Consider the following 12802-nt stretch of genomic DNA (forward strand, 5'->3'; position numbering starts at 1 on the left):
CCTCTCTGTCCCTGCCTCTGTCCGTGGTTCCAGGTTCTGCCTTTTCCTCTTCTCTCCCCCGGGTTACCCCACCCAGGCCCACGCCTTGGCTTCCGGCTCCCTCGTTGGGGCGGGGGCTGCCTCGGCTCCCCCAGGCCGGTGGGGGGGACCTTCCTCAGAACTGTTACCCACCCCGACTCCTGCCCCGGCTGAGCCCCTGTGTCCTCCCCACGACACACCCAGGCCGTGTCCGTCTGTCTGCCTCACTCAGCTCTCCACAAGCAGCAGAGGCCAGCGTGATCGCGACGAGCTCCAGCCACTCGGGACTGTTTGCGATTACTTAGGCCTGGTAGAAACCCCCTCCTTCTTCCCTGAGGTTCTGTTAGACCCACTCTCAGATACGCGGCCGCCCGGGCGCGGTGGACAATGGCCACACAGGCACTCTCGGGTGACCCTGCGCGGTCGCTCTGGGCACCCGCTCACAGCCACGGCCTCGTGGAGACGGGGGCCCCGTTCTTCCGGGGAGCTGGTTCTTGGGCTGAGCAGAGTGGGCGGCTCAGGGGCCCGGCCTTCCTGGGGGGCGGGCAGCGAGGCGAGGCCGCACGCTGGACCCTGGGACTGGGGCTGAACCCTGGAGCCTCCCATGTGTGTCCAGCCCTGCTGGCGCTTGCTGAGACACTGACCCGGCTTGTGTCCCGCTGGCGCCACCTCGCTCCTTTCTGGAAGAACCCAGGTGTCGGGACACTTGGTGTGCGCAGGCGCCGCGGGTCCTTCCCCGGCCGCGGGCCCGTCACCGCCCGCTGGGGCTGCCTGGCGTTGGCACTGTGGAAGCTTCCCCTGGGATGGCTCGTCCATCCCCCCTAACACCGCGCTCTCCTCCTGGCGCCCAGCAGGGACAGTCCCCGTGCCTTTCTAACAAGGCTTTCTCACATCAGTGCTGCACGGAGCGATGGCTTTGTCTCCAGTGACTGTCACCTGTCGGCTTCACGTCAGGGAAGGGAGTGAACAACACATTTTCCGCCTTGACTAGGGTGTCTTCGTCCGCTGCCCGAGCAGAGCCTGGGCTGATACAGCTGTTTTTCACTGTGTTGCACCCATATAAACAATAATCCTGTTTTATCCTTTGTCTCTGTCTCTTCTGTCTCTTGCTTTCATTCTCTTTCACCTCCAGGTGCAAATAGTCTACAAGCCGGTCGACCTGAGCAAGGTGACCTCCAAGTGTGGCTCCCTGGGCAACATCCATCATAAACCAGGTAGTCCTGGCGGAAGGCAGGGGGGATGGTGGGGGTGGGACAGCCTTGCTGGGTGGTGCCTTTCTCTCAGCACTCTCTCCTGCCGCGGCTGTTCGAGACCTGCCAGCTGAGTCAACACGGGAGTGTCATGGGTAGAGCAGGCAAGGCCAGGACAAGTGAGGAGGGAGGGGCCGGGCTGGGCTGCCCCCCTAACCCCTGGCTCTCCAGGCAGCCCGCCTGCAGGGCCTCTGGGGCTGGCCCCAAAGGCAGGCTCCCGGATGTCCCAGTAGGGTCCACGGCTGGCCTGGGAGCCATCTCCCCAACCAGCTACAACTCGGGGCCACCGCTGTGCCCCTGCTGTGACTTGGTTTAAACACGATGGGGGTGGCCCCAGGCTTACCCTTCACCCCTCATCCCAGACTGCCCAGATATCAGTGCGACAAAGGGAACTTTCTGTGACAATAGAAATGCCCCGTATCTGCGCTGTCCAGTATGGTAGCTACTGGCCATATGTGGCTGTTGAGCAGTTGAAATGTGGCTAGTGCAGCTGAGAAACCAAACTAATTTTATGTCATTAAAATTTCCATAGCCACATGCCCGTGTCCATGTTGGACATTACAAGTACAGATTCTAACTCCCTCCTGGAAGTCTTTACTTGAACCATTACTGTGAGAAGAGAAGGCCTTTAGAAGCAGAGACCAATTGGTCAGAATTATTTTCTGGCTAATTATTCTCTGGCTCCCCTGGACATTTTGCGTGAGTTTAGTCTTTCCCAGTGAACTGTCCCACACCTGGTGCTACCATCTTGCCACACCGTGAGCAGTTGCTTTATCCTGCCCAAAGAAGTAATAGAGGTTATCCCTCCCTCATGCCAGGTCTCCCACATTTGGCCATGGCATTGAGTGTCCGAAGAGGGAGAAGGGGTCAGGGTCCTTTCTTATTTTGGGTGCATTTTGCCATTTGCTTTCAGATTTTGTTTTTTTATTTTTTACTCTGTTACTGTATTAGTCAGCCAAAGGGGTGCTGATGCAAAATACCAGAAATTGGTTGGTTTTTATAAAGTATTTATTTGGGGTAGGAGCTTACAGATACCAGGCCATAAAGCATAAGTTACTTCCCTCACCAAAGTCTATTTGGATCAAGATGGCTGCCAACGTCTGCGAGGGTTCAGGCTTCCTGGGTTCCTACATTCCTGGGGCTTGCTTTTCTCTGGGTTCAAGGTTCCTTTCTTCCTGGGGTTGGCTTCTCTTTCCTCTGCATGCTGACTTCCTGGGGATCCAGTTTAAGTCTTCAGCATCAAACTCCAACATCAGAAACCCTCAACTCTGTTCTTCGCCATGCCTTTTATCTGTGAGTCTCCACCCATCAAGGGATAGGGACTCAACACCCTAATCATAACTCAGTCATGCCCAGGTACAGATCAGATTACAGACATAATCCAATATCTATTTTTTAAATTTATAACCATTTCAAACTGCTATAGTTACCATACATACAATCTGACATTTTCCCTTTTAGTCATATTCAGATATATATTTCAGTGCTGTTAATTGCATTCACAATGTTGTGCTACCAGGAGGCACAGGGAAACAAACCTGGTTCTTCCCATGTGGTAGGCAGGAGCTCAATCACTTGAGCCACATCCACTTCCCTGCCATTCAGTTTTATTCCAAGATCTGGTAGGGCCTTAGTTTACCTGGTGTTGACATAGACTTCACTCATTGGAACCCAACCATTTAGAATTTAGAATAATTTCTTCTGGACTAAGCAGTAATTTACCTTTCATTGTCTAAGAAGGATGCGTTTGCCGAGTAAATATCTGATGCACACCTTGAAAAGATGAAGCAAACTGTTCCAAGACTTTTGGAAGGACTGACTTGTATACAAACACATTCTAAATGAAAAGGAGTCTTAACTGCTCCTAAAGGTTGGTCTCTCCTTGGAATCACTTAGCCTTTGTTCACATCCCAGTGCAAGCCTGAAGGCTGTGCCACTGTCTAATCCCCTCCCCAGGGTAGTGGGACCTGAGTCATTTTTTGCACTTTGCTCTGAGGACAATAGCCCTCACTTAGTGTATGCTAAGTCCGCTAACCCGCAGAACAATTGGCCAGTGTTACTGTGTGTTCTGTTCTAGGAGGTGGTCAGGTGGAAGTGAAGTCTGAGAAGCTGGACTTCAAGGACAGAGTCCAGTCAAAGATTGGCTCCCTGGATAACATCACCCACGTCCCTGGTGGAGGGAATAAGAAGGTACAAGGGGGCAGGATGGGAGGAGGCTGCGCTGGGACCTGGGTGTTAAGTCAGGTGGACAAAGGCTGGTCCACTTCCAAAGGAGGAGAAATGAGGGTCCCATACCGACTGGCCTGAGGTGGTTCTGGGCAGTACCCGGCACAGTGGCCTCACTCTTGCTGCCCCTTGCAGTTGCCTGGGGAGCTTTAAGACGTGCGGTGCCTGGGCCCCACTCCTGGAGATTCTGACCAGTTGGTCTCGGGTAAAGCCTGGGCACCGGGGCAGTGGAAAGCTCTGAGGAGATTCTTTGGTGCAGTCAAAGGTAAGAGTCTTGTTCCAGGCCCCATGGTTTGTACCCGCAAAAGGAAGGAGCCACTCCAGAGCCAGCCCAGGGGCGCCGACGAGGTGGGAGTTCATGGGAGAGCATAAGCTAATTTTCTCTTTAGCTGTACCTCAGAATCAGGGAGACCAGAGGGCGTGCTGTGGGGAGCAGGTGGCAGCCCCCCACCACCTCCAGCTTTGGGGTACCCTCCTGTGGGGTCACCAGGCAGTTAGGGCAAACAGTGATGCTGGCATAGGCGTCCAGATTTCAGCAAAGCCTCTGCCTCTCACGGAAGGGTCCGTGTGGAGGCTGCGTCCCCTTCCCCGGCACTTTCTAGCTCCCAGTCTTGCTCCAGGTTATCTTGTGAGCCAGAAAACTGGAGGCCCCCAGCTCCAGGTATCTGTGTGAGCTTGGAGGCGCCCTCTCTGGGTTTCCGCCACGCCTGCCTGAAGTTCTGGAAGAGTTTCACTTTCCACCTCTAGTGCCCCGCAGCAGCTGAATGGGAAGTGGTGCAGGGGTAGAATGCCCGAGCAGCCGGGCTGGAAGTGGCAGGACGGCCGGGTCGCCTGCAGCAGCCAGGCCATCTTTCCCGCACGCCACGCGGGGTGGCAGGAAGGAGTGCTCTGCCCTGGCCAGGCCCCACCCCATCCCTGTGGATTCTGAACAGACCCGCCTCCTGGCCTTTGCCGGGAATGCCCAAAAGCGGACTCCCGTGGAGAAGCACCTGCTGGTAGGCTCTTTTAAAGCCGAGCTGCACACTGAGACCTGGGGGCAGGCCTGACCCACAGGCAGGTCTCCCAAGGCTGGGGGGAGAGCGAGGTGGGGCTGCCACTCGGTGGCCACGTGCCCTTCAGCTCCCCACAGCGCCCCTCTGGTCTCCCTCCACAGTGCAGCTGAAGTGATCACATGCCATCTTGCAGTTGTACACTTGCTTCCCCTGCTGCAGAAATACTTCTGGTGCCTAGGTGTCTTTCTTTCTTTCTTTATTCATTTTTAAAATCAATTTTGTTGATACATATTTATAAACCATATAATCTATCCAAAGTGTACCATCTATGGTATTTGGGATAATCAAATAGTTGTACAGTTATCATTTCAACCATTATTAAACATTTTTATTATTCTAATAATAACAAACAAAAAATAGACAGAGAAAGCTCTACCCCATAAAAATTACCTCTCTGTCTCTCTGTGCTTCCCCTGCTGTACACAGCTGCTATTCTGTTTGTCTTTCTATTTTATTTGTATTTATATTTTGTATAGATGGAGTCAAACAACATGTAGTACCTTTTTATCCTTAATGGGAGATTATTAATATATTATTATACACCACTGTCCATATTTTGCTTTGGTTCTATTTTTACCTGATATTAACATCTTATAACATTAACTTACATTTATTCAGTTTCAAAGAAAAACAGTCTTATATATGTGATATTATCCATATTCATATTTCACACATTTTACTATGCTAAACAATCCTATATTACATTTTTTAGCTTTTTAGTAATATACATGACCTTAAACTCCCCTTCAACCACTGTCATACCCATATAATAGCAATGCTAGTTACAAACACTATGATGTTCTCTCACCATTTCTATTCATTTCCAAAGATTTACGAACAAACTTTTTACCAATTCTGCACAGATTAACTCTCAGCTTTCCATTCTCTAACCTCCTTCTATTTTCTGGTGACCTATATTCTAGTTATTAACTCCATTAGTTTACACTAACCTATATTTAGTTCATAATAGTGCAGTCATACAGTATTTGTCTTCTTGGCTTGCTTCACTCAACATAATGTCTACCAGGTTTATCCGTGCTGTCATATGCTTCACCACTTCATTTCTTCTTACAGCAGCATAATATTTCATCATATGTATACCCCACAGTTCGCTTATCCATTCGTTGGTTAGTGGACACCTGTGTTGTTTCCATCTTTTGGCAATTGTGAATAACAATGCTGTGAACATCAGTGTGCAGATGTCTGTTTGTGTCACTGCTCTCAGTTCTTCTGGGTATATACCCAGTAGTTGTATTGCAGGGGCACATGGCAGATCTGTATTCACCTTCCTTAGAAACTGCCAAACGGTCCTCCACAGTGGCTGTACCATTCTGCATTCCCACCAACAGTGAATAAGTGTTCCTATCTCTCCACATCCTCTCCAACACTTGTAGCTCTGTGTTTTTAATAGTGGCCATTCTACTAGGTGTGAAATGATATCTTATTGTAGCTTTGATTTGCATTTCCCTAATCACTAATGATGTTGAACATTTTTTATGTGTTTTTTACCATTTTTGTATTTCTTCTTCGGACAAATGTCTATTCAAGGCTTTGCGCAGTTTTCAATCAGGTTGTTTGTCTTTTCATCATTGAGTTGTAGTCACATATCATGAATATTAAACCCTTATCAGATTTGTGATTTCCAAATATTTCCTCCCACTGAGTCAGCTGCCTTTTCATCCTTTTGACAAGGTCCTTTGAGGTGCAAAAGTGTTTAATTTTGAAGAAGTCCCGTTTATCTATTGTTTTCTTTGGTTGGTTGTGCTTTGGGTGTAAGGTCCAAGAAACTGCCACCTATCACAAGATCTTGAATTTGTTTCCCTGGGTGTCTTTCAAAAGTGAGAAAAAAGATGGACCAGGAGGTTGCATGCTTCAAGGGAAGGGGGGGTGGCCCTAGCAACGGCCCAGCAGCTCTGCTCATTTCCCTCACCTGCCTCCACTCTGGTGTACGGCAGGGGTTCGCGGCCTGCGGGCCTTTAAAGATATTGGTACCTGGCCCCACCGCCAGCCAGTCTGATTTGGGGGGTCTGGATAGGGCATGGGTGATTCCTTGAAGGAAGGAGGTCTCCGCCTTGTCTCTGGAAGGTCCTGTGCCCTGGGAAAAGCTCTGTGCTTGACTCCTGGGCATGCACTCCAAGGCTCAGTTTCTCCTTCAGCAAAAGAAGATGGAAATCACTATGTCCAAGGCAGGTCGTGAGACCCAAACGAGACAGTGCTCTAGAAGTTCTAGTGCCGTAGGCATCTAAGAACCCAAGTTGGAGCCAAGTTTAAGCCCAATTTATCGGATCCTTCTGCTCTCTGTCCCCAACATTGGGGGCCACTCTTCAGCTTCCTTCACATTTCTGTGCTGGCTCAGAAGGACGCCGCCGTCCTGGTACAGGGGTCCCTCTTGTTCGGTTCCTCATCCTCCGTGTGTGGAGCAGAGTTGCTAACAAGCAGCCTAGTGCAGGCCCTCCGCCCCTCGCCCTTTCAGGTAGAGGGCTGCAGGGACATGTCCAGAAGCCTTCCACACTTTTCTTAAGAAGCAAGACTTTTGAAAAGCAATGATATGAAGACTCTTATCAACGTGTATGTCAAAATAGCCTTTTAAATACAAAGTGAAAGGGCTCTTTCCAAAGCAGTGACCCCAAAGGAACAAAAGTATGCATATAACTTAAGCGGGAGTCTGTTTTCTCTTTACCCCCATTCAAGCTGTCCGCACTAGGGGCACTTCGCCTGAGGCCCGTGGGCTCCCGAGGCTGTAAGGAAACTGTAAACCTCTGTGTGAGTGTGTACTGGGGGATATGTGCAAACATTTTTCTAGTTTTACCAGATGCCCAAAGAGATCTGGGAGAGCCCAAAAAAGACTGAGAACTGCTGTGCTTGTGTTCCATCGAAGAGAGTGTGTCAGCCTCTTGAGGGTAGGGAGAGGAGTACCATGCACCACTCACAACTCCAGCTAATGGTCTCTGCTGCCGAGTTCCGGGATGTTCTCTGGCGCTGAGGTGTCTGGGGCTCCTAGCCATGTCATTCTTTCTCTATTTCAAAAAAGGCTTTATCACATCATGTTTTCCAGCTCACCTTCAGATGCCACCCACAGTTGCTGCCATCTCCAGACTCCGCGTCAGTCTCTAGCAAAGGGGAGGACTGCGTGCGGGCCATGGCTGGAAAGCAGGGGCTGTGGGGATGATCCTTAATCTTCACCAGCCTTCACCACCCTCATTTGCAACTTTGCAATAGCCATAGAAATAAGATGTGAATGCCTTTTGGCCTAGCAACTCCACTTCTGGGATGCACAATGTGCATGTGTGAAGGGATATGTGTACAAGGCGATTCACTGCAGCACTATTTGTAATAGTAGAAGACCAGAAGCAACCTTAAATATCCGGCAGTAGAGGAATAAATAAATTTCGACTCCTCTGCCCTGATGGAAAACTTTGCAGCCGTCAACAAGAATGAGGAAGCTCCTTAAGTACCGAGAATGGAAAGTGTGACGCTTAAAAACCAAAGGGCAGGGCACGTGTATCCTTTTACCAATCGTGCACACATGTTTATGTGTGGAACATCCCTGGAAGAGTACACAGGAAACGGAAGGGGCTCTGCCCCTGTGGAGGGGAGCTGGGGGGCTGGGAGGCAGGTGAAGGGACTGTGTGCAGGTAGCACCTCTTGAAAACCAAAAACAGCTCTTCACGCCGCAGCCCCACCCCGGCCATCGTTTCACCTCCCTCCCCCCCTCCTCTTGCAGATCGAGACCCACAAGCTGACCTTCCGCGAGAACGCCAAAGCCAAGACGGACCACGGGGCGGAAATCGTGTACAAGTCGCCGGTGGTGTCGGGGGACACGTCTCCACGGCACCTCAGCAACGTCTCCTCCAGCGGCAGCATCGACATGGTGGACTCGCCCCAGCTCGCCACGCTAGCCGACGAGGTGTCCGCCTCCCTGGCCAAGCAGGGTTTGTGATCAGGCCCCCGGGGCGGTCAGGATCGTGGAGAGAAGCGAGAGTGAGAGAGAGTGGAGAAAAAAAAAAGAGTCATGATCTGGCCCTTCGCCCCCGCCCTCCCCCAGCTGCTCCTCACAGATCCGTCCAGCACGCAACCTGCCTTTGTCGCTCGGCTTTGGCTCGGGACTTCAAAATCAGTGGCGGGAATCGGCAAATTTCATCTCTCTAAATTGATGGGTGGGCTAATAATAAAATATTTTAAAACCACATTTAAAAAGCTGGCCACACCCAACATTTCCTCGGGCAATTACTGTTGGGTCCCCCCCCCCCCCCAGTAGGCGGTAGGAGAGGCTCTGAGCTGCTGGTGGGGACAGGGCGCCCGCCTCCTCCGCCCGGCCTGGGGCTTCACGGCGGCAGTGGCAGCAACAAAGGGTTTGAGCCTAGATGCAGTGGTGGAGCCACAGGCCAAAGGTCAGCCTTGCCCACGGTGGGGGTGGGGGTGGGAAGGTGGGGGTGAGGCAGGGGGTGGGCAGGGGGAGACCCAGATGGGGAGAGGGGAGAGAGTGGGAGAGGCGGTGAGAGACGGACAGAGAGAATGAAGATGAGGAGAGGGACCCTGCCCGCCCCCAAGTGCCCCCGGAAGGCCAGGGCCCCTGTCCAGTCCCCTGCAGTGGCGCCCCTGCAGACGTGGGGCCTCCAGTTCCTCGCTGGCTGGGGCTGCTGCGGCTGGTGTGGCGCTCCCTGGGCGCGGCCTGTGGGAGAAGGGTTCCAGTCTCTCCCATGTCCAGGGACAGTGGGCAGAAGTAAGGTTGGCAGGAGGTGGCGCCTTGTGGATTCTTCCCGCAGTGACCGACCTTGATGCCCTGAGAGTGGCCGGCCCCTGTCTCCCTCCCTGCCAGTACGGGGGCTCCCCTCGGGCCCACGGAAACCCTTGTCTTAGTTCTGACAGCAGGAACTGCAGCCACGATTTTGGCCACCTCACAGGTCTAGGACTTTAGGGCTAACCTGTTCTCTTTGTAAGGACTTGTGCCTCTTGGGAGACACCCGCCCGTTCCCAAGCCTGGGGCTCCAGCATCTCTGGAGAGTGCGAGGGTCTGGAGGTGGAGCCCTGAGCCCCCCGCACCCCACCACGGCCGCTGCAGCAGCCTGTCTGTCCCCCCACCTGTGTCTGCTGTGCGGAGCCCAGCCTCTGCCTGTCCCCCTCAATCTGTCACATAGTTCTCGGCCTCACTACCACCGTTTCTCAGTAATGGACATTGGTTTGGATGTGGGAAGCTCCTATGCTAAGGCACAAAGTCAAGGGCAGGCAAGTCTGGGCAGGAGGGTTGCACATCAGTCTCTCGCTCTAAGATCCGCTCATCCAACTGGTGCGTCTCTCACAGAGTCTGGTTATGTTATTCCATCCCCCGCCCGTCTCCCATCACAGGAGACTGAACACCTTGGCGGTGTGAGCCAGGGCGGGGCTTGGCATTGGCCCTGGACATTTTTGCTTTGTTGACTTGGAGAACCCTTCCTCCCAGAAGGCCTGGTCCTGTTCCTGTTTTGAGCAGGCAGTGGGAGGATGGGTGTCCTGGCCGCAGAGAGGGCGCCGAGATGGGCAGACAGCAGCCCCCAGGGCAGGCCCACTCCCCCTGCTCCCCGTGGCCACCTCAGCCTGTGTCGTGGCGCCTCCTCACTACCAGCCTCCCGGAGGGCCAGCTGCTGTTCAACCCCAAATGCATTAATTAGTCTCCGCACCCCAAAAAGGGCACCATACCCCTTGGAAATGGTTCTTCCCTCCAAGTCCCAGCTGGAAGCAATGCTGTCTGTCCTGCTGGAGCAGCTGAACATATACATAGACTTTGCCCTTCCCTCCCCATCTGCACCTATTCATTGTAGTTGGATTTGTCTATTTATGCTTGGATTCACCAGTGACTACGGTAATGAAAAGAAGAAAAAAAAAAGACGCATGTATCCTGAAATGCTTATAGAAGAGATTTCCAACCCACCCTCATGGGGGTCCTAGGTGTTTCCCAGCCCCCACACTGGGACTCGGCACCAGGAGGCTAGTGTGGCTCTGCCTTTCTGGGGCTTCCCAAATTTCGAAGGGTTTTCATGGGCATCTGGGACCCAACGAAGATCAGATTCTGACATCTGAGCACCCTTGGCAGTGGAGAAGCCTTGACGCTATGGTTCCCCCCTCGCTCCCCCTCCCCCAGTTCCCTTTCATCAGAGCAGAGACGGTTTTCCCTGGAAGCAGCGTGACCTGTGGCTGGCCTGGCTTGCAGCACCAAGATGGTTCTTTGGTCATAGCCTGGAGAAGTCCCACAGCAGCCCTCAGCGCCTTAACAACTCCTTGCTTTTATGAGAAAAATGAAACCTCTAACAGCTGGGGAGAAGCCCGCAGCAGCCCCTCAGAGCTGCAAGAGCCTCTAGGCAGCCCAGCCCTCAGCCTGGGGTGTGAGAGCCCTGAGAAGGGAGTCAAGGCAGGAGACACCATTCCCAAAGCCTTGGCGCAGGCCCCATCTGCTGCTCTAGGCAAAAGGAAGCAGCCTTTGCCGAGAAAGCAATGTTTTCTTTAAAAAAGTCCGCAGCCTCCAGCCCTGTGCTTCTACTTCTGGTCTGCATACAGTTAAAGGCAACTGGGTGGTACAAACTCCGGGCACACCCCCGCCCCCAGGCCTGGAGGCTTCATTTGTAGCCAGAGCTTTCTGGGCCAAGAATCATCTGGGCCCAGGACTTTCCACTGTGAGGCTCCCCAGTGCCCTCTGAGTTCCAGCTGCTCTTAAAGTGAAGGATTCTGAGGAAGGAAAAGGAAATGCGGTAGCTGTTAGACGTGGTCCCCTCGTGGCTGCCGCTGCCTTTGCGCTGCATTTCTTTTCGCACCTTCCTTTTTCCTGCAGTTCCTGTGCTCTGCTCTCCAGCACTCAGGGCCTTTTATTCTGAGAGCTAAGGAATCTCACTCGTGGGGGTGAGGCTATTGGGTCAGCCTAAAGAGGAAGGCTTAGGGTTGTCAGGTCAGTGCTGGCAGGTAAGGTTGCAAAGGATCCTGGCTTGTGACCTTAAATGAGGACAATCTCCCTCTTCTCCACCCCAACTTTCCCCACAAGTTAATGTCCCTTGGGTGGGCTAGGATATACTATATGCCTAGTTCCTTCAAGCTCTGGATTCACCTTATCAATAGGTTCCATTTAAATTGACTTCTATGGTGAGACTCTGTATCTTGTCTGCGATTGCTTGTTGTGCTGTGTGGGGATGGGTGGGTGGGTGAACCTGTAAGATATTTAACTGGGCAAAGGGAAAGTCTTGGCGTGCAGCAGTTAAACTGCCTTGTAACCCTTTTCTTACAATTTCAACCACATTTGCTAGAGAGGGAGATACTACAGGACTACAAGTCCTTGGGTTTTACTTTCCACCGACAGACTTTCCAAGTGCAGCAGGCCGCCACGGAGTTCCCCATCCCCTTCCTAGCCAGGGGCAGGTAGTGAGGCTCGGATGGCTGGATGGCGTCTGGAGATTTCATTCCTTGGGCCTGCAGGCCCCTTGTTGGGTCCCAAGCCCACACATGCCTTCCAAAGACCTGGGCATCCATTCCTCTGAGCCTTTGGCACTTACATGTCACCTTTCCCATCTGCTCGTCTATGCCTGAACTTGTGACAGCTGTCCAGACCTCTTCCTTCACTCTCCTTTATCTCTGTTCTCCAAGCAGAGCCAAGAGGTGGGGATGAAGGCAGAGGTGGAGACCATCAGCTTGTCCCATCTACCAGTCTGTGGCTTCATGAGAAAAGGGTTTTAAACTGGGCACTGATCTAGAAAGTCTCACCTAATGGACTTAGCCCATGGATTTGCAGTGTTGGCCAGGACAATTTCTGGCACTTGCAAGTCTCATGATTTCTTCAATAATTTTGAGGGCGGGGGGAGGGACAGGAAATCATTAGTTAGCTGTCTGTGAATGTCCATATAGTGTATTGTGTTTTAACAAATGATTTACACTGTTGCTGTAAAAGTGAATTTGGAAATAAAGTTATTACTCTGATTAAACAAGGTTTCTGTTCATGGATCCCAGGGACAAGAAAATGAAGTAGGATATATGATTTGCAAGGTCAGAACAGGACACAACAATATTGTTTTAAATGTAGACATCACAATTTACCAGCTTGCCCTTGCTCTCTGGGGCCCTGAAGGCAAAAAGAATTCTCAGACTTGCTCATTTTCAGTTGATTATCTTACTCTGGCGCTGGCAAACCAACCTAGTCCACAAAGGTCAGTACCCTTGTGGTTGGGAGCACAACGCTATACTCAAGTTTGTACAACAGGTGCCAGTATATTCAAACTGGAGAAGAGATGGTCTAGGTGG

General features: G+C 52.0%; 1 protein-coding gene across 7 annotated transcripts in view; it reads left to right on the plus strand.

Annotated features, from left to right (window-relative positions):
• MAPT (microtubule associated protein tau) overlaps window positions 1–12486 on the plus strand; it is a 114842-nt gene extending 102356 nt beyond the window's left edge. For all 7 annotated transcript variants that reach the window (XM_058284453.1, XM_058284457.1, XM_058284441.2 and 4 more), the window contains 3 exons: window positions 1151–1232; window positions 3346–3458; window positions 8271–12486. In XM_058284453.1, coding sequence (XP_058140436.1) covers window positions 1151–1232; window positions 3346–3458; window positions 8271–8486 — 411 coding nt within the window. In that variant the 3' untranslated portion in view covers window positions 8487–12486. The remainder of the gene's footprint in view (window positions 1–1150; window positions 1233–3345; window positions 3459–8270) is intronic.
• The last annotated feature ends 316 nt before the right edge of the window (window positions 12487–12802 follow it).

This window comes from Dasypus novemcinctus, chromosome 21 (genome assembly GCF_030445035.2).
Source record: "Dasypus novemcinctus isolate mDasNov1 chromosome 21, mDasNov1.1.hap2, whole genome shotgun sequence".
NCBI lineage: Eukaryota > Metazoa > Chordata > Mammalia > Cingulata > Dasypodidae > Dasypus > Dasypus novemcinctus.